General features: G+C 35.9%; 1 protein-coding gene across 1 annotated transcript; it reads left to right on the top strand.

Moving 5' to 3' along the window:
* Positions 1-20,171: 20,171 nt before the first annotated feature.
* Positions 20,172-20,521, top strand: LOC122106132 (prothymosin alpha-like). The gene has a single exon (XM_042677416.1). It carries the CDS (start codon positions 20,240-20,242, stop codon positions 20,519-20,521), a length of 282 nt encoding a protein of 93 aa, XP_042533350.1. The 5' UTR covers positions 20,172-20,239.
* The last annotated feature ends 7,021 nt before the right edge of the window (positions 20,522-27,542 follow it).

Here is a 27,542-nt window from a genome sequence, read left to right as displayed (position 1 = left end):
TTGTTGTTTTGATTGCTCACTAATCCTGTAAACTTTCGTTGTGCTTTAGGCATTTGGGTTCAGATTATCAGGGTCGTGGATCCAGATTAGCCTATTTGGCCCTGACTAGTGGCAGTCCTAGATTGGCTTGGACTAGTCCACACTGGGTAGGCTATCCCACACTGGGTCCCAGGGCCTGCAAATGCCTGTGTACATGCTCAGCCCTAAGCTAGCTTGAGGGAGCTCAGTCGGGTTTGCGTCAGGGACTGGAAAGGTAAGATTCAAGTCTCTGAGATGGACTTGCACTGGGCCACTCCTGTTGCCTGCCTGGACGCTGGGCCACTCATGCTGACACCCTGCTCCCACCGTTGGGTTGCTCCAGGCACTGGACCGCCAGGTCACTCCCACCATCAGACTACTGCTGTTCAGCCTCTGGGCTGCTCCTGTTGCTCATCTGCTGGACTGCTCTTGCTGTGGGGTTGCTCCTGGTGCTGGACCACTCCTACTGCTAGCCATTCCTACTGCTAGGAAGCCCCTAGGCCACTCCCACCACCAGACTGTTCCCTTGCTGAGCTTCTGGGGCGATCTCACAGTTCTGCCATGTGGATTTTAAGTTGACTGGTTGGCACCATGGCTGTTCTCCATGTTTGGGTGTCGTGGCAGCTTACCAGTGGTTTCTGTTTCCATCTGCATCCTCTGTTGTGGAGTGTTCTGTGTCAGAATGCTGCAGCCCACTGGTGGATCTTAGAGTCCAAGGCAGCCAGGCTGCTCTTGTGTGCTACAGGAACAGGATCCTGGGAAGGGGAGAGCATTTTGTGATTTTTTCATCCTTATGTGTAGAAGTCATACTCATATTATATAACACATACTGATAATATATTTTTCATTCAGGATGTCCATGAATTTCCAATGTTTGAAATTCTTTATAGGAAATTTGTTTTTAGAATGAGTTAATGTTCAGTTTTCCAATGAAGATGAATAGGCCACCATTGCCCTCTTACTTCTAGGTTTTAGGATATAAATCATAGAGAGAGACTGGTACTAAATAAATTTTGCCCCCCCCTCCAGACCAGGGCTTTAAGCAGAGTTTTTAATATCCCATAGGATGCAAGGCTATTTTTGATAATAGTTCAAAAATGTTTTACATTTCCATTTTAAATGTAACAAAAGTCTAATTAATATTCATGTAATTCTCTTTATATTTATTTTATCCAAAACCTAAATAATAGAATGAAATCTTTAAACAAGCTACCCAGGTATCAATTCATTCTGCAAACAATGAATGTTTCAAATACTTCTGCATTGCTAAATTTACGCCTATCAAGCAATGCTGAGAGACTAAATATCAGAATGGCCTTTTTGCTTCTCTTTTTAATGAAGGTTACAGAGGTAGAAGAGAATTACATTTGCTCATCATGACTTTTTAATAGAAGAAAATGGCCTGCCCTGGGGTAGGGAAGCTCTTTCTCAGGTGTAAGGAGTCATGGATCCTGAGACTGAAGGATCTGCTGTGATGTACCAGCTTTCTGTGAAGAGAGTGGTAAGACCGCCAGTCAGAGGGCAGTGGGGGCTCATCTTCACAATGAGCGTGTTTCACTCCATACCCAGAATCCCTGCAGTGGGTTATGTCACTTTGATCTTTAAATTGAAAAATAGCAGGAAGATTACACTAGCAAAAGATCTCTATGATTAAAATGATGCTGATAAAATCTCCACAGGGTGCTTCACTTCTAAGTTTGTCCTTTTCTAATTTGACAAAGAAAGTGAAGGAAACATAAGTGAATTTACTTATTAGGAGAGTTTAATTTCAATAGCCAATTATATAGCCACAGTTTTCAAATGAATTTAGGAACAAACCACATGATCTTATAATTCTCGGCAGAAAATTTAGTACTGTCCCAAATGAAAAACCAACAAATTAAATGAGAAATTCTAGTGATATTGATGATAGAAAATCAGAGTGACAATATCAATAGTTAATAGCATAAAAACACATATATCGGCTGGGAATGTGGCTCAGTGGTAGAGTACTTGCCTTGCATGCATGTGGCCCTGGGTTCGACAGCACCACATAAGCAGAAAAAGCCATAAGTGGCACTGTGATTCAAGTGGTAGAGCACTAGCCTTGAACTGAAAAGCTGAGGGACAGCGCCCAGGCCCAGAGTTCAGACCCCATGACTGACAAAAACAAACAAACAAACATATATGCTAATTAACTCGATATATTTAATAATATGTGCAAAATATCCCTGCTGTCAACAACAGTGAAATGGACACAACTTCTGACAAGTTGGCAAAGAACACTTACTAATGCAAGTACATAGGTAAAAAGGAAACTGCCAGACACTTATCTGTCTGATTTCTCATGTTATGCAATGGGGTATAATAAGAAACTCTTAAGTATAGGGTGAAAACATTTCCAAGATCACCAGTTCATAGATGTTCATACTATGATCCTATGTTTGCTTCTTGTGCCAACATTTACAAATAATTGATACAAACCAAATGACTGGAAATTTGAGTAAAAATGGACCTATGATGACTAGTTATTGGGTCCTTAATATGTACTTTTATTTATGTTTGTGCTAATTGTTTTCCATTGCTGTCACACCTCAGTCCTCTGCACAACTTATTCAAACCTATGCCAGCATACTGGCACAAATTCCTCAGGTATTAAGGAGGGGAATGGTGCTAAAATATTTTGCTGCATTCATATCAATCACTCTCATGTTTATTTATCCATTATTATGCTCATTGTCTTTTGCAATTGGTAAATAGCTCAAGGAAAAGGGTTGGTTTTGGTTGTTGTTGCTGTTGTTGTTTGAATAAAGAGGCTATGAAAGAACCAAAAGGAATTAACAAAGACAATGTTGTCTTGATACAATACCCTAATCTATTCACTCAGAATATTTCATGTCAATTGTAGATTGTAATAGACTTATTTTCTTTATTCTTTTTTCACACATTTTTTGATATGGAATCACATAGTTAGAAACAGGAGGCAGCTGAATAGATAAATTTATGTAAATCCTGAAAACCTTGCTATTTGTATATCTATCAATTTTCTTTTTTTACTTCAAATACTTTGAGAGCTGATGCCTATAAAGCTAGCTACTCAGCAGTTTAAGATCTATGGAGGATCATGGTTTCAAAGTATCCCACACAGAAAACTCGTAGGGATGCCATCGTCAATCAACCAGCAAAAGGCAAGACTAGAGATGTAGCTTGGGTGGTATAGAAACAGGAAATACTGATTTCAAATCCCAGAGCAAAGAGAATAAAAAGATATAAAAAGGAAAATTTATATGGATACTTTCTCTCTGCATCATAGAACCCAGGAATGAATATTAATACAAAAATTGTGTGAAAGCAGTGAGATTGTGGTCATGGAAAGAGATCTTTAATACATTTTCAGTATACCCATTCTGGTATCTGTATCCAGGAAAAATACTCAAAATGACAAAGAAACGTTCAAGGATCTCTGAGGAACTGGATCTGTGTAAGAATATCAACCTTTTGCTACTTGTATTGCATATCACAAGACTCCACTGAAGGAAAGATTGTGTTCCCTCTCATTATTACTCAGCTGATACTCACACTTTGTGTAATACATTCTTACTTGCCATACAAATATTTTCAATATGTCTCGTGACAAAATCATCTGATACTATCAGTAATGAATAGCCTGAGTGATTTGCTAAGCAAGTTCTGGGTATTACAGGGATTAAAATCAATGATTTGACCAGAACTTGAAATCTGCATGTTAGTTACCACAGTTCAATCACATATGAAGGAAAGAATATGAAATAGGGCTCAGAATTTTGTTAACTTTATTTGAATTGAGCCTATCTAGTGAAGACAAGCGACCATACAGAAGATGATTTGTGAATCAGACTTTTGAAGTTAACATGATGCTTCTTTCAGTTATTACCTCTGAGTTGGAAGTACAAAGATTGTCCAGATCTCAAGCCATTAAAAGGGGATTGGCCCTAGTATTTGTCTCCTGACGGTTGGTCACACAATGGCATGGTATTTGACTTCTGCTGAGTAATGAAAAATCAAGAGACAAAGCAGCTTAAGGTTGGTGGGACAAGAATGAACTGAGGACTGGCCTGTATGCCAGTATGCTTGCCATAGTAAAGAATGTTTGTATTTTATGGGAAATATATGGAACAATAAAGGAGATAGATTTCCTTCTGTTGGGTCAACATTCAGTTTGTCCAAGGAGTTTAGTTGAAGACATTTGGAATTTATCTCTGAGATTAGAAGCAGTATCTTGGAAGGAAAAGCAGATGCACAAGAGGCATCTATATATTTTTCTATTTAGATTGTCCACACATAGCTGACAACACAAGAAAAGAAGATTTAACTTTAAGTCCATTTCAATTCAGAATATTTATTAATACATAGGATTGGACATGCTACTATCTTCATATTATGAATGAAGTGATGACGTGATAATTTGCTATGCAGAAAAATGGTTCTCAATTTTTAATTTTTAAAATTTTTAATTTTTAAAACCTACCCGAGTAGGTTTTAAAATCCAGGTACATAATAACCTGTATCCCAGAAATTCTGACTTGTTTAGTTGGTGGGCTTTGACATTATCACTTTCAGAAATTTCCCCATGTGATTTCATTTTGCAACTAGTATTCAAATCTAGTCATTAAAAATGTTTAAGTAGTTGTACAAAGAGTTTCTGTTCAACATGTCAATTTATAGGAGTACAATTCATCTTGATCAATGCAACTCTTTTTATCCTTCTCTATTACCTCACCCATCACTTTAATTTTCCTAGTTCCATTTTTCACACACATGCTTTAAATATTAGCTATGCATTTTCTCACCCTGTCTTTCTTTGTCTATCCACCCTCCCCTTGAGCTCAGCATGTAAAGGAACAGCAAAACTCTGAGCTCTATCAGAAATTTCACCAAGGGAATCAGAGGATGAAACCTCAGTGAATACATACAAGATTTTTTTTTTTTTTGGGGGGGGGGGGGTCCGGTTGTGGGGCCTGAACTCTGGGCCTTTGTGCTGTCCTTCAGCTCTTCAGCTCAAGGCTAGAGCTCTACCACTTGAGCCACAGCGCCACTTCCGGCTTTTTTCTTTTTTCTTATGTGGTGCTGAGGAATCGAAACCAGGGCCTCATGCATGCAAGGCAAGCGTTCTACCACTGAGCCACCTTCCCAGCCCCCATCCAAGATTTCTTTCTGAAGCCCAATGGGGTATTAGGTGAATGCGTCACAGGAACAACATTTGTTCACCACATAAAACACAACTTACCATTCGATTTTATTCTCACATAAACAGGATGTACACGTGATCGATAACCCCAAGAGGTTACTGAAAAAAAAAAATTGACCTGAGTACACATTTGTGTGCTCTTTTCATTCAACTCTGCCCCATGTCAGTCTAACGGGTACAGAAATAGGAAATGCATTACATGAATTTCAGACTAAGTTAAGAAAAATATCTTGGCGGTGTGAAGATTAAGCTTGTTCTCTTTTCTCCTAGTTTCCTAGAAATAGGACTTCCTCTCAATCACCTTATCTCTTACAATGCCCAGGTTAGGATCTCTTTCAGATCTACCATCTTTCAGCATTGCAATTCTACTCTTTTACCTCTAGAATCCCTTTCTTATTAACACATGGCCTAGAACAGGAAAATGCAGCTAATATATGATTCCTACAGTCTATGAGAGAAAATATCAATGGCCTTAGGCTTTCCTATATGCATTTACTATTTTACAATTACGAATTCCAATTTTTAATTTTACCATTTAAGAAAAAGTTAAGCAAAATGAACCCAAAGATAGGGACACAAGTGGTTTTTTTCTTGCTTGCTATTGTTTCTAACGTATTTATAAGGTACCATGTGAATTTTTGTTGCTTTGTATGTTCTCCCCCCATATAATAACCCCTGTTTTCACTGTATTTGATGTTGGTATAATTGGGGAGGGAAAGGGAAAAAACAAAATGTTTAAATAGGGATACAGATTGACCCACTGCAACAATGAGATATACAAGACACTATGTTGAAAACAAACTTTACAATTTCAGTGGGGGAATGGCGGGGGGTGTAGTTGTGGAGGTAGGAAGGAAGGGATGGTAGGGGAAAAACAAAGGAGGAGGCAACATAGCAAATGTACTCTTGACCTTGTTCATGTAATTGTAACCATCTGTACAGTATTTTCACAATAAAAAACTTATTAAAAAAAGAACAAAACATATGAATACAACTTCTATCTGTTTAAATCAGCAAAAAGCTGATAGCTAATGTTCACAGTCTTATTCTCAAAATTTTATTTCCTAAAATACAATATCAATTTTCTCCAAATTTCTTGTATTGTTAAATTTATTGCAATTAAGTTAGAACTAACCTAAAATTAACCTAATAGTGAAGTGAAGGGAATACATGAGTTAATATTGGGTGGTATTCACATTTAATATTGTGTGATATTCATATTTAAGCATACAATTATTCAATTATTGGAAATGTTCTTTAATTGTAATTCAAATAAATTAATTACATTCTTTCTAAATATTATTCTAGAATGGAATGAAGACTATGTAGATAATGTGTGAGTGTTCAAACACATGCATATCTCAAATACAAACAATGGTTCAAACTTCAATTCATGTTATACCTTTTACCAGACAATTAGGAGATAGCCTTTAGGAGATAACCTCAGTGAAGCTGTGCTGGTGAATTCCAGGTTAGTTGCCATCAATTAGGTATGACTGCAGTAATTTATGAATGTTTCTTCAAATATGTATCATTCTCCTTTTTAATATTAAAATTCAAACATATTCCCCCTCTTTTTAAATTGGAATTGTGAAAGGTATTAAATCTGTGATATTTATTTTATTACTGAATTCATGCCAGTCCCAGGGATTGGGAAAAAGTGGTTAAGATATAAAGAACAGCAGGGTGTAATCCCTGCACTTAATTGGGAAGCTGAGGAGTAAGATGTTTCAAAGTCGGTCTGGCCGACTTTGAATGAATACTAGGAAGCACTTATTGTTTGAGATCACATGAGGGCCAGGACCTCTGTTACCTTCAGGTTATTAATTTTTCAGAGGTGAAATTCTTAAGTAAATGAAATGGACAAACTCTTAGGTATATGCACAATAAATGTAAGAAAGTAGAGTCTCTCTCTCTCTCTTTCTCTCTCTCTCTCTCTCTCTCTTTCTCTGTGTGTGTGTATGTGTGTGTGTGTGCTTACAACAGATTTGCAATTTGGTTACTTGATTTCAGGATGAAGATCTTAATTTGGTTAATTCTTTCTTGGGGAAGCTTGATTCTGAACATATCTTATGGCCTTGTTTCATTCTAAAACAACTCAAACCAGACTACTTTCTAATCATGGGGGCTCTTTAGATTTTATCAAAATCAAACTATTAAATTATATTTTAAACAAAAGCAAAAACATAAAATAAAAGCACCCAATTTCTGAAAGAATATAAAAAGTTCAAAGACATTGCTGCTTTTAATGTATATAGTATTGAAATCATTGTTTGTCCAAAGTACCACAAATGGTTCAGATTAAATATTAATTTGAAACTTTACTAACCTGATGACAGGTGACAGGGTTCTCAAGGGAACCCAGAACTATCTGTAATTTGACTAATTAAGGAAAACAACCCAAAGTGCAATTAAGATCAATGACCACAGCAATTATTCTCTGGAATATTCCTCTTGGTTTCATAAAAGATTAATTCTGAGAAAAACAGAACTTAATATAGGAAATAACAAACAATAGTTTGCTATACTAGTTATTTGCAATAACTAGCAAATATATATAGTATATAGTATATAGCAATATACTAGTTATTTGCAACTAGTATATGTCTGAGACAAGCAGAAAAAGTTAGATATGATGATGTTAGGTGAAATGAACCCCAAGATAAGGACACAAGTGTTTTTTTCTTTCTTGCTATTGTTTCTAACGTATTTATAAGATGATTTTTGGTTGCTTTGTATGTCCCTCCCCCCACGGTATAACCCATTTTCACTGTATTTGATGTTGGTATAATTTGGGGAGGGGAAGGGAAAAACAAATTGTTTAAGTAGAAATCTACAATAGAAGCATGATTTAAATTTTCACCTCTTCTTTTTTTTTTTTTTAACCTCTTCTTTTCAAGGGGATGAGCGCCTAATACACAAGAGTAGTATTGCTCAACATTTGCATTGTCTTAGTTACTGTCCTATATAACTTGTCTCAAATCAGGACTTAAAAATCCTAAACATTTTTCCTAGCAGAGAAATAGTATCTCAAGTGATCATAATACATTAAATCAACACATACTATATATGTATGTGTGTATTTATATATATGTACACATGTGCATACATACACACACACACACACACACACACACACACACACACACAAGCATGCATATGGGTACCTTAGGAGTTAGGAATTCCAGATTCCCATAAGTCTTTAAATATCTCATTTCTACACTTACAAGTCATTCTCCAGTCCTTTCTTTTCTCAGTGGACAGGGAGTCTGCTATGTGACCACATTACATCCTCTAAAAGAGTAACAAAAAATTGTGTCACTCTATCCTCCAGTAGAAGGTTTCTCTTTATTTCCCAAGAAGAGCACTTACCCTCATTTTTTGTCAAACAAGTTCCCTATTTGAAATATAAATATTGTGCCGGGGAGTGGGACTCATGCTTGTGATCCTTGCTACTGAGTAGATTGAGATCTGAGAATTATGGTTCAAAAACAGCCAGGGAAGAAAAGTTCATGAGACTTTTGTTTCCAATTAAACAACAAGAACTAAGAAGTGAAGATGTGGTAGAATATTAACTTCTAGACCACACACACACACACACACACACATACACACACACACACACACACACACACACACACAAGAGAAAGATAGATAGATAGATAGATAGATAGATAGATAGATAGATAGATAGATAGATAGATAGATAGATCTAGCATCTGCTTCTATGAAATGGACAAAATATATTTTGTTTCAGTTTTCCTTAAAAACAAAACATTTTCCAGAGTAAATACACAACCAAGTGTGTATGGGAAATGAATGTGATTTATTAATGTCCATAAGTACAAGTGCATGAACAAATTTGTATATAGAAACATATATATATGTATGTGCATAGGTAAACTAAAGCCAATTAGTATTTATTGTCAAATGAAATGTTCTACAGGACTATCTAATTAGAAATGATAGTGGAAGGGAAAAGAAAGAAATAAAATTGACTGCGTTTTAGTCATTTTGATTAAATACTATAAATTTTACTTCTTCATAAAAGAAACAAGTAAGGTCAATTAGTTACATGCAACTGCACATAACTGCTTTAAAGCTCCATCCATTTTCCCCCTTTTTTGATGTTATAATTCCTTTTCCTTTTCAATGAGAGCTCCTGCATAAAATACTTCTAATGCAGGCAGCACTTTGATTCTGATGGAGATGTTTGCTATTATGCATTGCAGGCCAAACTCTTCTGCATTTTCTCTTGCATGATTTCCCTTAAATGATTGAGCATTGAGAATACGTGAGCACATACCTCAGTGTTTCAGGAGAATATATTGGGATTGGGTATGGCCCGTAGGCTTGCATGAGATGACTGGTATTTCTCACTGCAATTTGGAAAGAGTCAGTGGCTGTTAGAGAAAAGGCTTAGAAAGACCTCTCTGTTCTGTGGGAATATAGCAGCTTTACCTTTGTGCTGGAATCCAGCTGCCTGTAGGGTAGATAACAGTGGTCACAGATAGCCCTATTATCCAAACGGAAGCAATTGCAGCTCTGCCTATCTCCTATTCCTAGTGCACAGAAGGACCTCTCAGTTGCCTCTCTCATTCTCCATCTTCTTCCCCAGGTTTAGCAAAAGAATTACAAGCTAAAATATACACATTACCATTCTACAGGAGTCTATTCTCCAAGCAGTTCTAAATGTTCACTCATTACTGCATGATCCACACAACAAACTAGACAAAACCTCTAAATGTTGTCTAATTGCCCTTTCACTATATTCACTGTGTTTTATGTCCTGTATTTCTGAATTTCTTACAGTGGAGTATCTGTTTTGCTCTCTGACAGCTCTTACGTTTGTCCTTAAAACTGGCATTTCTTTTAAACCACAATATACTGGATGAATTACTTTTGCACTTCAGTGAAGTACTCTTCTGTATTTAAATTTTAATTCAGGCCTCAATTTACCTAAACACTGTAAAATAATTGAAATGAAATTTAAACTTTTCTGAAAGTAAAAGTGATCCTGGCAAATCATTTTATTAAATAAATCTTATTTCTTAAACTAATCATGTTTTTGGAATTGAAAATTACTTAGATCCTTTGGCTTGAGTTCTTGAGAGCATTGATTTTCTACTGAAGGTAAGAAGATGGTTCACAGGGAGAATAATTTAAAAGATTCAGATGAAATTAATCTTATTTTTTTAATTAAAATTGTGTCAGGTGAATGAAAGGGAAATTTTTGTAGATAATGAAAGAATTATGTTTCTACATCAGAAATGGAGATATAGATGAGAATCATTGAGATTTAACTAATAACCAGGATGCTAAATTAATGTGCCTCTCCAAGAAAGCAAGAGACCAAAGACAGCAAATCTCCACATTTAAGGGATAGTAATGAAGCACTAAATAGAAGTAAAAAACAAAAAGAAAGACAAAACTATGACACACACACATGCCCATGTACACACATATGTATATATGTAAAATATTCATATAGAGAGATATATCTATCTCTCTCTATATATAGATATAGATATGTTTATATAAATATAGATATGAATAATTTATGAATAATTTACCCTCACTATTTCACTCAATCTTTCAGAATTTGTAGGCAGCAATTATTTTTGCAAATTTTATAGATCAAAATGAAAGCTTTGTTACCATTAATGGCTTGATCTTGGTCTAATCACAAATAGATGTAAAATGGAAAAGAAAATGTATGAAGGAAATTGGAGGGATATGAAAAGCATAACAAGACAGAAAGGTACAGCAAAGAGAGTTTAAAGAGTCAGGGGAGGAGGAGATCAGAGTGTCAGATGTAATGGCTGGTGACAAAATTTTAAACAGAAGTACAAAATTAGGCTCTGCTTGTTCATTTGCTTTGACACCCTGTCTCAAGCCCAGAGGACTTCATTAAATTTCTCAGAGCTGCTTCCTTTGATTGGCCTAAGATTTTCATCCTGCCTAAATAGATTGCACGTTTATGTTCCCTGGAATTTGAACAGACTTCTGGATATACCTTTTAAATACAAGAACCTAAAGCTCCCAATATTCAGTTCTCTGAAAGGAAACCTACATTAATAATTATGATACAACAATGCTGAAATGGGGATGAATTCCAAGACAAATGCAGTTGCTTTTGTTAATGTAGTATAGAGTTCTTTGAAATTTAGGGTCATTTCAAAGGTTTACATAATCTTAGGACATCACATTACTTGTTCTGGCATAGAAAATGAGAAAGGTTATTAAAACAGTTCAAAGATGATGATGTCAGATTAAATATCCTACCAAACATCCTTGGTAAAATGATTCCATATAAACAGTATCTGTGGAGCCTGGAACCACACTCATCATAAATTACCCACAAGGCATGCCAACAACTGCATAATAGCTATTATCTTCTCATCAACAGTACCATGTGGACTCAGCCACGGTCACTTCAATTATCTCTGTCAATTAATGAGGATTTCCACACTCAAAAATTTTGCTATGATGTCTTAAGGTGATACTCCATCTTGTTCCAGTATGACCATGTCCTAAAATTGTCATTAGCCAATAAATGGATGCAGCTACTCAATAATTTCAAGTTCATAGATTTCTCTTTCATGCTATTACTTCCAACATATAGTTGCACGTCACTCTCTCCCTTCTTATCCCTCAAATTCATTCAATCTTCAAACATGTCTAAAATTATCTCACCTTTCATAAATTTCACCCTCTATATTCTCCATAACTCTTCTTTTCTCCCATAAATGGCAAGGCTAGTACAATCTACACTTTTATTTTCTGTCCTAAATGCCTGAAAAAGAGAAAACATTAAATTCACCTCCACTCACTAGTTTTCTGCCTTTACTCAGCTAAATGGGCTGGAAAAAAAGCACACAGGCAACCCTTGAGTTAAAGTCATGAGCACAAATCTTCAGCAAGCCCTTTAGGCCTCTACCATTTATACTGTACTTTTCCAACATGTTAATCACCCCAAAATCTTCCCACAAAATTGTCTTCCTTTTCTACTCTGTCATCACATAACTAATGGCCTTTTCCACCTTGATTCTCATTGGTGACTGCTTCTCATCTCTGGAGAATTAAGAAATCAATCAAAAAGGAACATTTACAGACTCCATCACCTGATGTCTTAGCTATAAACACCCAAAAACATTGTTGTCTCTCTCCACAAATGAAGCACTCATGTTTATGACTAAAATTAATCTCCTTGTATTGTATTTACCTCCCACTTACTGTAAAGCAATGGTTCAGTAATTCCTTTCCTTTCTATCCTCATCAAATCCACTTTATTTACTAATCATTCCATTTGCATATAGATTTGCTATTAATTGTTCTGTATAAAACATGTAATACAACAGTAACAATGGTAAAACAATGACACTCTACCTCACTGCTCATATCTAAAACTTCCATTTTTCTACTTATTTTAAGCAAACTCTAGGCTTGCCAAAAAACAAAATATTTGATTTTATAGAAAAAAAATTATGCTAAAAACCAATCATTACATTCATTGGAATATTATTGGAAGTAGCTTTGTATGTTATTATTTGGCTATTTATGTTTGTACAGAATTGATTTTAAGAGTTTCAGTCCATGATCAATTAGTGCCACTGCCTCAGGACTGTGTTAAGGGAGCAATACTTGGTAGGAATATGTGGTACAGTGAAACTACTCACTTATCACCAGCAAGCAAAAGAGAAAGGAGTGCAAAGGTCCTATAATCCCACTTCCCACAAGGTCATACCCCTCAACATTTTCACCACATCCTAATAGTTCTAACCTGGAAAATTAACTATCAATGCAAAAGTCTTTGGAGATATGTAAGATCCTAGCTCTAACAAACTCTCATTTAAAATTGTATTCACTTTTACCTCATAAACATTTTTTTCAAATAAATGTAGACTTGCTATATTTACCTGTTGAATGACCATGCTATAATTGTAAAATTATATGTTGTTGGGTGGTAGGAAATATGCTGGTGATTGAATCATGGCTCACAGCTATGAACCAGCTCAACATCCATATTAGTTTTTACAATGAGTCATCCTAAGAATTGGACCAGGGACCCAAAACAAATTACTTCCCAATTATAGGAAAATAGAATTCTACTGTGTACATTTGTGTTTCTTATCTATGCCTTAGTAATTAAGTATTAATGTTTTCCTTTTCACTTAATGTATATAATTGTTATGTATTCTGAAATTGTCATCTCACCGTCAATATATCCATGTATCTAGGTAATAATATTACTTCTCTACATTGTTAGGAATCTATCTTTGAATGACATTGTTACCTTAATAAAATTGAGTGGTGAACAATAATACAGGATATTCTCCATCTGCCTACTTTGCTTACAATTATTTGTATATATATATATATATATATATATATATATTCATCTTATCCAGCAATAAACATAGAACTTTGACTTCAGTGAATTAAGAGAATTGTGATGCTTCATGTCTCAAAGCTTTCATGCATAATGTATACAGGGACTTGACCCAAATTTCAATGAATTTGCTGAATTACTGCTACTTTCTTACCTACCTCAAAACATCATCCAAAATGACATATGCTTTGAAAGAAGAGAACATGAAGACACAGGTAATCTTGAGGAAAACTCAGACAAAGATAATGACAGAAGACAGCTACCTGCAAGACAAGGAGAAATATATATGTGTGTGTGCGTGTGTGTGTGCGTGTGTGTGTGTGTGTGTGTGTGTGTGTGTGTATCTATATCTATATATCAACTCTGGCACCACTTAGATTAAAATCTTGGCTTCTAGTCTTTAGGATGGTGAAAGTGGTAGTATCCATTGTGTTCTTGCTACAAAACAATATAGTTTGCTATACATTTGGTGATGGGTGAGATTTTATATATATATATATATACATATATATATATATATATATGTATATATATATATATAAAATCAGTCATGCATAAAATCTACCAAAATGGCATAATCAGTATTCCAAATTTCAGTGTAATAGCAGTTTAGTTCACTATCAGTTTGGATAAACTTTTAAACTGAGAAACGTTATGATTTATGAAAATTCTTAACAGTGTAATGCAAAGTATTCCTGGATGTCCTATAAACTTTCTTTCTCAACATTTCATTGAGAATATATTTAACACAAATAAACAATATTACTACATCATTCTTTAATGTTCGCTTCTTAATACATCTAAAACTTTCATGGCAAAATCCTATATAGGTATGTATGTATGTATGTACGTATGTTTGTATGTATGTGTCATCTATCTAACATCGTAACATCTATCTGTTATCTGTATATTATTTATTTATCTGTCTGTCTCTCTGTCTATCTATCCACCCATCTATCTATCTACCTGGAAGTTCTACTTACAATGTACTGAGCACTGAGGTCTGAGTTCTGAGCACTGAAGTCTGAAATTTTTGCTTAAAGTTTATCAATTATTTAATGATAGTCATGCATGTTAACTCCTAACATAGGGATAGTTACTTTGCTACCAGTGTCAAAATAACTTCACTTTATTATCTACACATTTTAGATTCCCAATACATCTTCCAGATTTTTATTTTCACAGTTATTTCTTCTCCCAAATTCTTCTTTTCTTTGAATTAACTCAAGTTAGTCATTTCTCATTTATTTTGCATACATTGTCATCTTTCTTGGCTGTGTAAACACAGATATAACATGCAATAATTTTGCATTGTTTCTAAAATACATACTTATAAATATGCATATTAATAAAAAGCATTTGTGTGCTAAAATTGATTGAGATCTTGTAACAAGTAACTTAAATGAATATTAAAAAATTGTCACTTAAAAGAAGCCACTAATAACATGTATCCATCTTAAGGCTGGGCTCTGATACATCAGTTTTAAAGTCTCTTTTCTATCCTCTTTTGATTATTTTCTTGTTTTTGAGTCTATTCTGTATACCATAAATTACCTACCCTTGGTTGATATTTAGCTAGTGATATCACCACTAGGAAACTTAACCAAAATATGATAGAAAGTGTTTAAAAATTAAGTATATGAAACTAGGCATTTAAATCTACATATTCCTTTTCAACCTTCATGAAAGTGCTAAGTTATGTGTGTTTTCTCATTGTGTTCTTTCATTGTACAAAGGAATTTAGTTACTAACAGTTTAGAGGACTAGACTAAAAATCAGTTTGTAGCTGGGCATTAGTAGATTATGTTTGCATCCTATCTACTTGAGAAACTAAGGGGAAGATGAGGGTTTGAGGCCAAGCAAAAATAATCTTTGAGTCTCCATCTCCAAAATAATCAGCAAAAGGTAGGGTTAGAGCCATGGCTCAATACTATTGCTTCAGTCAAGCAAATATGAGGCCCTAAATTCAGTGGGGCCTAATAATGCCAAAAATAAACAATAACAAACATGAAAACTAAAATGTTACTTTGTTACAAATGTAGGACCTAGATTACTTTTATATAATACTTGACTGTCTTTTCTAGCTAGAGCTTCAATGTGATCCTTCGGATACCCATCTCCACTCAGTATGCTCTAGTCTGCTGAGCAGTGAACCTGCTAACCACCTTAGGAAGTCTTCCACAATCTGGAGATAGGAAAACATCAAGATGGAAAAGCTAATAATATCCAAAGGAATGTTGGCTTCCATTTTACCAATTCATCAGTTCCTGGCATTGATTCATCTGTATATAGAGCAGGTATTTCCGCTAGAGGCATTGCTCCCACCCAAAATAGGATTTGTTTATATAGCTAAAATTAAAAATAAGAAAATACTTCAGATCCCATGATAATTGCTTAGACGATTACTGGGTAACTGTCACAGGCCACTATAAATTACAATATATAACATTCACAAGCAGGATTTTCCTTTGTATATAACTGATCCAATGATTTTATTTATAACCAACATGGAGCAGTTCACTTCAGGCAATCAACTACTCAATAATTTTACTGAGATCTGGAGAAGTCTTTGGCTTACTCACAGTTCTAAAAAGAGTTAAATTTAAATGACTTCTTTGCTTCACATTGTTTTTGTCTGGAAGCTGTGAATAATATTATTATGCAAACAAACTAGCAGTTAGTTTGCTAATATGTGCACCAAAATTGGATATGAAGAAGAGATTATCTTTATGTAAATATTGACTTTAAAATAAATGGTTTTTTAGAAACTGTTTTCAATTATGACTCTAATTATAAAGTTTCTATATAGAAATGCTTTTGTAATAATATAAAGCATAGTTACAACAAATTTCTTTTTAATTTGCCACATTCTTATTATCCCTAGAACTTCAGTTTACTTATTTAAGTATACATTTATGTATTTTGTGTTGATCCTGGGGCTTCAGCTCAAGGCATGGGTTTGTGCCTCAGATATTTTTCTCAAAACTAGTGTTCTATCACTTGAGCCACAGCTCCTACAGCTTAATTTTTGGTAGTTAATTAGAGATAAGAGCATGACATTTTGCCCACACTGGCTTTGAACCATGATTTTCAAATCTCTGCTTCCTGAGTAGCTAGGATTACAGGCATAAGGCACCAGTGCCAAGTTTATCTCTATAATTTTTGAAGCTCTTTACAGAACGAAAGGGAGTTTGAAGTTGTTTCTTCATGTTAACAATGGGAACAAAACCATAGAATCTCTTGACTAGCTTAGAGTGACAAAATTCCTAAGTCATTGTCTGATACGCAATAAAACCTAATAGTATTAAATTATGTGCTTTTTATAGATCTCTTTCATGACAGTGAAGAACTAAGAAAACTATATAGCTTTAAGCACGAAGCCATAACATTACATTTAAAATTCTGGGCTCAAATATACAATTTATATCGATTTGTATTTTGTTTCCATCCATCCTCATCTACTTATGGTAGTTATTCAGATATCTACATTAAAAGAATCATCTGATTCTTCTGTTACTGCTGTTCTAAGAAGTGCCACTGATATTATGTTGAAAACGAACTTTACAACTTTGGGGGGTGGGGAGAGTAGTTGTGGAGGTGAGAAGGAAAGGATGGTAGGGGAAAACAAAGGAGGAAGCAACAATGCTCAATAGGAAATGTACTCATTACCTTGCTCATGTAACTGCAACCCATGTACAGCATTTTTACAATAAAAAAACTGGAAAAAAAGAAGTGCCACTGTTCACACTTAGTCATTTATTTAGGAATTGTTTCTTCCAGTGTGCTGTATTCTGGGTTAATTATGCCAATAACACAGATCAAGTTAAAAAGAACAGTGAGATATTTTGACATGAATTTATCACACAGTTTTAAGATGTTCTTCATTTTCATTTTAATATTTGTGTAGAACAGGCATTTTCATTTCAGCAGTGTAGTCGTTTGTTGAATTTCATATCTATTTAATGGACAGACATATAATTATTTTTATAGTTTTGTTAACAAATGTGGAGATGAGAAATGGTCTTGGGAATGTGTGACAGTTGACAATTTCTGCAGCTGGTGACAATGCCTAGTACTACATAGGTTTGCACTGGCTAGGAGCCAATCTGCCTATTGGAATTCAAGGAACCCATCTGGATAAAGCTCCCTTGACACCCACCTGAATTGAGATTACAGACTGGCACTGTATTTAGAGTCTATCCAATTATGCACCTTTTATCAAGGGCAGGCCATAACATTGACCAAAGAAAATTTATATAATCTATATTCACAGGTTTTTTTTCTCTCACCATTTTTATAGATGTAAAGGAAGAAGCAAGAATATAAATCAGAGAGAAGAAAAATACAGCTTATGTGCAATAATAAATCACAATTATGTGTTCATTTTATGTGTTGGCTGATAAAGATGTTTCTCTATGGAATTTTACTTAAATTAGGAATTTAAAGAATATTCTGATTTGAAATAGGATACTTACTTGAAAACTTAATGTTATATCATCTGGGTATTATTATACACGGGTGATCACCAACTTTTGGGAAACATTAACTTAAAAGTTAGAAGTTTTAAGCTGGGTGCTGGTGGCTCACACCTGTAATCCTAGCTACTCAGGAGGCTGGGATCTGAGGATTGTGGTTCAAAGCCAGACTCCAGGAAAGTCCATGAGACTCCTACCTCCAATAAACCACCAGAAAAGAGAAAGTGGCACTATAGCTCAAGTGGTAGAGTGCTAGTCCTGAGGGACAGTTCCCAGGCCCAGAATTCAAGCCTCACTACTGACAAAACAAACAAACAAAAAAAAGAGAAACTTTCTCAATACATAGGAATATTGTAAAAAAAGACTGAGGATCGCAGTTCAAAGCCAGCCCATAGGAAAGTATGTGAGACTCCTATCTCCAATAAATCACTCAGAAAACAAGAAGTGGAGCTGTGGCTCAAGTGGTAAAATACTCGCCTTGAGGTGAAGAGCTGAAGGACAGCACCCAGGCTCATAGTTCAAACTCCACCACCGACAAAAAAAAAAGTTAGAAGTTTTGATTATATATATGTATATATATCTTTTTGTTTGATAGCCACAATAATTGTGTGTGTGTGTTTGTGTGTGTGTGTGTGTGCGCGCGCGCACCAGTATTGGGGCTTGGACTTGGGGAGTAGGCTCTGTCTTTTATTTACATTTTTTGTTCAATGCTATCATTGTACTCCTACCTACAGTTCTATTTCTGACTTCCAACTAGTTATTGTAGAGAAGAGTCTCTTGAATTTATTTTTCTGATTTTGAGCTCCTAACATTATAGGCATGAGCTACTAACATCAAGCCAATTGTTTCCTGCTTTATTTATCTACCAGAAGGAAGGTAGTGGACGACATTTTAGAAGGTTTCTTGAGCTACAGCTTTGTAAGCAGCTTTACTAGATGTAGAGGTCCCTGCAGCCCACCTCTGAGCCTAGAAAATGTTTATTGGATTCTTAGAGTCATATCCTTGAAGCCATATAGTATGACACAACACCCAGACTTGGGGACAATTCCTTTACAGGCAACCAAGCCTGTAGAATGGAAACACTGATCACAGCAAGAGATCTGTTGCTCTCATCTCTCTCATCTCATTGCATCTGCCTGGTGACCTTTGTAACTGCCTGGAGCTGTCAAGACAGGCTAGCATCTTTGACAATAGCATATGAATACCAAATCTGATGGAAAACATTAAGGCAGATGTGTTACCCACACTACAGGGACATTTTAGTTCCCTTGTTACTTGCTTCTAGGTTTTCTACCACCTGGACCCTCCTTTAATTAACCACACTCAATATGAAACCTTGTTGTCTGCTATAATTGGGTAAATAAGGTATTGGAACTGTAATCCTTTCCTAAAGATTTTGCTAGTAAGTAACATGTCACTTTATTTTACATTGTATTGACCAAGTAAGTTTGATGAATCCTCAGTTGACATTTTTTAGGTACTAAAGTAGAAAAAATTAACCTTTGTTGTTGTTACTCTTAACTATAAAGTGTTTCTAAACTAGTGATGTAACCAGGTTGTCTGAGATAAGCAAATACAAATTAGTTCTACAGGATGAACTTTCATTTTAGCTCTAAAACCAGACAAATCTTGACAAGTAATTTGTCAAGAAAAACCATTAGTTCACAGTCAGAAATTTCCAATTCCCTCCACCCCCCCCCCCCCAAAAAAAATACAAAAACCAAAAAGAAGGAGATATGGAGAGCTAACATAACAGTGCTGGAGGAATATCAATACCAAACTTCAAACTCTATTCTAAAGCCATAATTATAAAAACAGTTTGGCACATAACTGGTACATTAACTGGCACATGAACAGGCCTGGAGACCAATGGAATAGAACTGAAGACCCAGACATGATCCCACAGACCTATGGCCACCTGATCTTTGTTAGGGGAGCCAATCACATCAGAAAGAAGAGAGACTGACTCTTCAACAAACGATGCTCCTAGAATTGGCTATGTACAACTGACTGCTCTGGAAAGCCATCTTTGCATTGTTCCTGGGTCCAGCTCACTGCAGCCTCCTCGGCAGCGCTCCTCCTCCGAGTCTCCGAACTCCAGCTTTCTTTTTTTCTCCTCGCTGCTCCGGATTACCGGCGTGCCCCACCATGTCAGACGCGGCTGTGGATACCAGCTCCGAGATCACCACCAAGGACTTGAAGGAGAAGAAGGAAGTTGTGGAGGAGGCAGAGAATGGAAGAGACGCCCCTGCCAACGGGAATGCTAATGAGGAAAATGGGGAGCAGGAGGTTGACAATGAGGTAGATGAAGAAGAAGAAGGTGGGGAGGAAGAGGAGGAGGAGGAAGAAGGTGATGGTGAGGAGGAGGATGGAGATGAAGATGAGGAGGCAGAGGGATCTACAGAAATGATGGGACAGGGAGTGAACTAAAGCAACAGTCATACTCAGTAAATACTATGTTAGAAATGAACTTTACTTAGACCTCAAAAAATTAACCCCTAAAAAAAAATCCTCCAAGAAACAACAACCATATTAATGGGCTAAAGACTTAAAGAGAACTGCCCTATGACCCAGCAATCCCACTTATGGACATCTATCCAATTGACCACAAACCACAAAAACTACACTACATCTACCAGCACGGCTATGTTCATTGCAGCATTGTTTACCATAGCCAAGATATGGAATCACGCCACATGCCCTTCCGTTAGTAAATGGATCAAGAAAACATGGTATATATACAGTAGAACTCTATATTTCCATCAAAAAGAATGAAATTTCCCCATTTTCAAGGAAAAGGAATGACTTGGAAAAAAATCATGGTAAGTAAAGTAAACAAGACCCAAAGAAGCATAGATTACATGGTCTCCCTCATTTGTAATAATTAAAATGTCTGGGATATTCTTAGCCGTGGATCACCATGGCTCAATAGCTTTGTGAATATGACCATATAAAATGATGCTTATTAAAATGAACGCCAAGAAATGCAAACAAGAGTGTTTTTCCATTTTTATTGAACTGTTGGCAGTTATTTTTTTTCTTGCTTATTTTTCCTTTGGTTTGTTCCCTACTGTCACTGTTTTTTAATTCTCTATATTTTGTCTTTTATATAAATTTATCTGATTTGGGGAAGGGAAGAGAAATCACAAAAATGTTGGGACAAAGTATGAACCAATTCAACAATGATACTTATTAGACACTATGTTGGAAGTGAACTTTACAACTTGAAGGGGGAAGGATAGGGAGGATAAGAGAGAGAAAATTGCAGAAGGGTAATATGGTTCAAAAGTAATGTACTCATTACCTGACTTATGTAACTGTGACCACTCTGTATATTAATTTATACTAAAATTTAAATTTAAGAAAAAGCTAGCATAAATATGGTCCATAAAACTTCAGGTATCTAAATAATCCCTACATCATCAAGAATATTAAATGACTAACATTAACTCTGCTTGGAAAAATAAGAAAATACTTATAGAATACACAAACACATTTTTTTTAATTTATTTTATTTTATTTGTGAACATACTGTACAGAGGGGTTACAATTACTTGGGCAGGATAATGCATACATTTCTTACCAAGCATTGCAGGCTCCTCCTTTGTTTACCCTTCACATCCCTTCCCAGCCTTCCCCCTACCCCCCCAGTCCCAATACTTCCCCCCCCCCCACTGACATTGTAAAGCTCTTTATGGACATGACAACTTGTACTTCTCATTGTTGCAACAGGTCCACCTGTATCCTTAAACGACTTGTTTTTCCCCATCTCCTCCACAAGTTATACTGACATCAAATATAGTGAAAGCAGGGGTTATACTGTGGGGGAGGGACATACAAAGCAACAAAGAAATAATCTTATAAATGCGTTAGAAACACATGCATGAAAGAAAAAACCAATAAAATACATATCTAAGGGTTCATTTTCCTAACATCACATTATCTGACCTTTTCAGCTTGACTCATACATATACTAGATATTGCAAATAAGGGAAACCATGGGGCCTATGTTTCTTTGGGCCTGGCTTACTTCGCTTAATATAATTTTTTCCAAGTCTTTCCATTTCCTAACAAATGGGGCAATGTCATTCTTTCTGATGGAGGCATAGAATTGCATTGTATATATATATACCACATTTTCTTGATCCATTCATCTAGTGAGGGGCATATGGGTTGGTTTCATATCTTAGCTATGGTAAATAATGCTGCAATAAACATAGTTGTGCTGGTAGCGTTAGTGTGGTCCTGTTTGTAAACATTTGGGTAAATGCCCAAAAGTGGGATTGCTGGGTCATAGGGGAGTTCTATGTGGAGTCTTTTGAGGAACCTCAATACTGCTTTCCAAAGTGGTTGAACAAGTTTACATTCCCACCAACAATGAAGTAAGGTTCCCTTCTGCCCACATCCCCTCCAGCATCTGTTGTTGTTAGAGTTCTTGATTTTTGCCATTCTAAATGGAGTGAGGTGGTATCTCAATGTTGTTTTGATTTGCATTTCTTTTATGGCTAGGGAGGTTGAGCATTTCTTCATGTGTCTATTGGCCATCCTTCTTTCTTCTTCAGAGAAGTTTCTCTTTAAGTCTTTCGCCCGCTTGTTTATTGGGCAGTTGTTTCTTTGAGGATTTGTTGTTGGGGGATTTAATTTTTTGAGTTCCAAGTATATTTTAGATATGAGACCCTTGTCTGTTGTATGGCTAGTAAAGATCTTCTCCCGATCCGTGGGCTTTCTATTGATCTTGCTAGCTATGTCCTTTGCCATGCAGAAGCTCTGCAACTTTATGCAATCCCATTTGTCCAACCTTTCTTTGATTTGTTGTGTTTCCGGGTCTCTATTCAGAAAATTTCGGCCTGAGCCAAGGAGACCTAGGGTTTCTCCTATTCCATCCTGTAATGTTTTCAGAGTGTCTGCTTTGAGTTCAAGGTCTTTGATCCATTTGGAGTTGATTCTGGTGCAGGGTGATATATAAGGATCTAGCTTCAGTTTCCTACATGTAGTTAACCAATTTTGCCAGCACCATTTACTGAAGAGGCTGTCTTTCTTCCATTCTATTGTTTTAGCTCCCTTATCGAAGATTAGATGGCTATAGGTCTGTAGGTTCATTTCTGGGTTTTCAATTCTATTCCATTGGTCCTGAGCTCTGTTCTTATGCCAATACCAAGCTGTTTTGATTACTATGGCTTTATAGTAGAGTTTGAAATTTGGTATTGATATTCCTCCAGCAGTGTTCTTTCTGTTGAGGAGCATTTTTGCTATTCGGGGTCTTTTATTGTTCCATATGAATTTTTGGATTGCCTCTTCTATTTCCTTGAAGAATGAGGGTGGAATTTTGATAGGTATTGCGTTGAATTTGTAGATAGCCTTGGGAAGTATTGCCATTTTCACGATGTTAATCTTTCCAATCCAGGAGCATGGGAAGTTTTGCCATTTTTTAAGTTCTGTGTTGATTTCCTTTTTCAAGATTTTGAAGTTTTCATCATAGAGGTCCTTCACTTCTTTGGTTAAGTTAATTCCTTGGTATTTTATTTTTTGTGGGGCTATTACAAATTGAGTTGCTTTCCTAATTTCAGCCACACTTTTCTCATTGTTGGCATACAGAAAGGCATAAGTTTGAGAACTTCACAGAAATGGATCTTTTCCTAGCAAATATTGACATGCCCAAACTAAACCAAGATGAGTTAAACCAGCTTAACAGGCCCACATCAAGCGTTGAAATAGAAACAGCAATAAGAGACCTTCCAGCTAAGAAAAGTCCAGGACCAGATGGTTTTACAGCGGAATTCTACAAGGCCTTCAAAGCAGAGCTCACACCAATACTGGTCCAACTCTTCAATGAAATTGAAAGAGAAAGTTCACTACCGAACACATTCTATGAAGCCATCATAACCCTCATCCCAAAACCAGGCAGGGACTCATCAAAGAAAGAGAACTATAGACCCATTTCTTTGATGAACATTGATGCAAAACTTCTCAACAAAATATTGGCCAACCGACTTCAACAATTCATCCAAAAAATTATACACCATGATCAAACAGGATTCATTTCAGGGATGCAAAGCTGGTTCAATATACGCAAATCAATTAATATTATTCATCACATCAACAGGAGCAAGAATAAGAACCACATGGTTATCTCAATAGATGCAGAAAAAGCATTCGACAAGATCCAACACCCCTTTATGATGAAGGTTTTGGAAAAACTAGCAATCCATGGAACATTCCTCAATACAATAAAGGCTGTATATGACAAACCTACAGCCAGCATTATACTTAATGGTGAAAAACTAAAGCCATTTCCTCTTAATTCAGGAACAAGACAAGGATGTCCACTCTCTCCGCTTCTCTTCAATCTAGTATTAGAATGCCTAGCTATAGCAATAAGACAAGATGCAGACATAAAGGGAATCCAAATAGGGAAAGAAGAAATAAAACTCTCCCTCTTTGCAGACCACATGATCTTGTATTTAAAGAATCCCATAGACTCCACTCCCAAATTACTCAAGCTGATTCAAAACTTTGGCAAAGTAGCAGGGTAAAAATTAACCCCACCAAAAAACAAACACATTTTTCATTTTAAGAAAAATAATTTGAGAAAACTATGATTGTAGAACTGGATTTGATGGCTGAATCCTTCTCTGATTCTTCCTGCTTGTAAATGGTTTGCATGCCTTGGCTTGTGGAGCCATTATTTCAAGTTGGCTACACATGATACTCTTTTAATTTTTTTCATCTTCCTATGATGCTCTTCTAAAATGAATCATTTTGCATTTTCAGCTGATCTTATTCCATTTCAGATTCATTTTAAATGTCTCGTCTGCAGTGACTTACACCAAAACTGTAAAAAAAAAAAGGGACTACCACAAAACTTACGATAGTTCTTCACCACACTGAATCCATTCATTTGCTTATGTACTCTGTAGTAAGATCTTTGGATCATGTAGCAGTTCTATTTTCTGGCCAAAACTATTGCCCAGGGTCTGCACATCAGCATCTTTTTGATACAGTCCAAAAATGCATCATGTAGACACTTTCAAGCAGTTTTCATATACATGCAAAGCTGAGACTAACTAATAAAAGTATCTGCCTTCTCACATAAATATCAATCCAAAAGTAAAAACACAGGTTCTAAGTAGAAGTTAATTAGGTAACTAACCTATAAAATGACACATGGAACAAAATTGTCACAAAAAGGTAAGTATCAAAAGTTTTCTTGGCAGTTTCATTTGAAAATCCTACTGTGCAGTATTTTTACCACTGCCTAACAGTGACCAAAAGATTATAGTTATAAGGAAATTTACAGATTTTAAAAATGTCTTAAACTCAAAAAATATATTTGACCTGGCCTGTGTTGAAATTGTGCTATAAGTCAAATCTCTAGTGCGTTTTGTACTTAAATTTATGTCAATATATCTAAACCAAGACATGTGCAGATATTTGGCTAAGCATTAGTTTTGGAGGAAGTTTCTGAATTAGATTAGTGTTTGAATTAGTAAACAGAGTAAAGCATGCTGACTTTTCCAGTGAGGGTGGTCATTTCCACAGAAGGTTTCTGTAGAACTAAATAGTAGAGAAAGAGATAATTTTGTTTGTCTTTGAGCTCGAACATTGGTCTTCTCTTGTATTCAGCTTTGGACCCATACTGGATCTTCCAGTATAGTTCTCTTGGTTCTTAGTTCTTAAATAGGGACTGTAACTAGTATCCTCAGCCTTCTTGGGTGTCCAGCTAACTGCCTGCATATCTCAGAAGATATTTCAGCCATCATAATAACATGAGCCAATTCCTCATAACAATTCCCCTCCCCCTCTTTTTCCCATACCCCTTCTTTTTCTTCCTTGTCTTGCTTTCCTATATTATTTCTTCCTCAACCTCCTTCTCTCCTTCCTCCTTGTTCTACTCCTCCCCATCCTTCTTTCTTCCTCCTCATTCTTTCTCCCTTCCTTCTCTGTACTCTCTCTCTCTCTCTCTCTCTCTCACACACACACACACACACACACACACACACACACAGGTTCTATTTCTTGGGTTAATCCTGTCTAACACATCTCTAATCTCAAATTTTGAATTAAGGTTACATTTAAGGCAGTTCTTTAAACAAAAGAATTAAATGGGGAAAACTAATCCTCTGAAATAAAAATAAAATTTCCACATAATAATTAAGTATTGAAACATCAAGTGTTACACAAATGTTTCAAATTATGTTGCAAGTAGTATAATAATATACACTTGTTTCTCATAAAAAAGAATCCAAATCTTTATCAAAAATTGTTTTCACATAACTGGTAACAATTTAACTAGTCTTATCAAAAATGACTACTTTTTTAAATCCTCATTTAATTGGGAAATGGCTCTCTTTTTTTGGGGGGGGGTCCGGTCGTGGGGCCTGAACTCTGGGCCTGCGCGATGTCCCTCAGCTCTTCAGCTCAAGGCTAGCGCTCTACCACTTGAGCCAGAACACCATTTCTGGCTTTTTTTTCTGCTTACGTGGTGCTGAGGAATCGAACCCAGGGCCTCATACATATAAGGCAAGTGCTCTACCACTGAGCCACCTTCCCAGCACAAGGAAGTGGCTCTCTCTTGCTCCCACCTTCACTCTCATCGCTTACACTGTTTTTTAGCTCTATCATCCCAGAGATGTTCTTCTGTCTTATGTACTAATGGCTCACACCTATAATCCCAGCTACTCAGGAGGCTAAGATCTGAAGGTTGTGGTTCAAAGTCAGTCCAAGTAGGAAAGTCCTGAGTGAGAATCATCTCCAACTAACCACCAGAAAACTAGAAATAGCACTGTGGCACAAAGTGGTAGACTGCTAATCCTGAGTGGAAAAAGCTCTGAACAGTGCCTAGGTCCTGAGGCAAGCCTCATAACTGACAAAAAAAGAAGTGACTACCAGCTTAATGAAAACTGTAACATATAGGAGAGTATCAGTTAAGCCTCTTTCATTATCTGAAAACGATAAAAATCCATGCATACTTGCTTATTGGCAATAAGCTAATTCAAACCACAAAATAGTTGAAACAGCTTTATACAAAGTTTCAAATGAGCTCCTAAGGACATGGTAATGCACAATTTTCTTAGTTGTAAATTCTACTGTAGTGACTTTATATCTTCTAAATATAGTAGCTTAAATTAGCTTCCCCATGAACAGCACATTCATTTGCCATCTTGGTGAAAACAGACAAGGAACATATTTCCTATCCTAGAATATTCTCTGCATCTATTTTGTCCCACCTCTATGTGGATCTCATGCTCATCAATGAAACAATCATAACACCACATACTGATTGATCATGCCAAAATATAGGCTGTTCTGAATCCTGACACATAGTTAACTCCATTTAGTAGTCATCCATCAAAGGAAAATCACAATTAGTAGAAATATGTGTGGTTGGACATCAAAGATATAAAAATATTTTTCACATTAATAAGTAAATATGAATTTTTTTCATGATTGG

Source organism: Dipodomys spectabilis, unplaced genomic scaffold (genome assembly GCF_019054845.1).
Source record: "Dipodomys spectabilis isolate Male_0828 unplaced genomic scaffold, ASM1905484v1 ptg000038l, whole genome shotgun sequence".
NCBI classification, from domain to species: domain Eukaryota; kingdom Metazoa; phylum Chordata; class Mammalia; order Rodentia; family Heteromyidae; genus Dipodomys; species Dipodomys spectabilis.
Note: the sequence above shows the minus strand (reverse complement) of the source record. Positions and strands in the feature narration are given on the sequence as shown.

Coding starts and splice junctions, on each gene's coding strand:
- LOC122106132 (XM_042677416.1), top strand. CDS start 20,240: ATGTCAGACGCGGCTGTGGATACCAGCTCCGAGATCACCACCAAGGAC.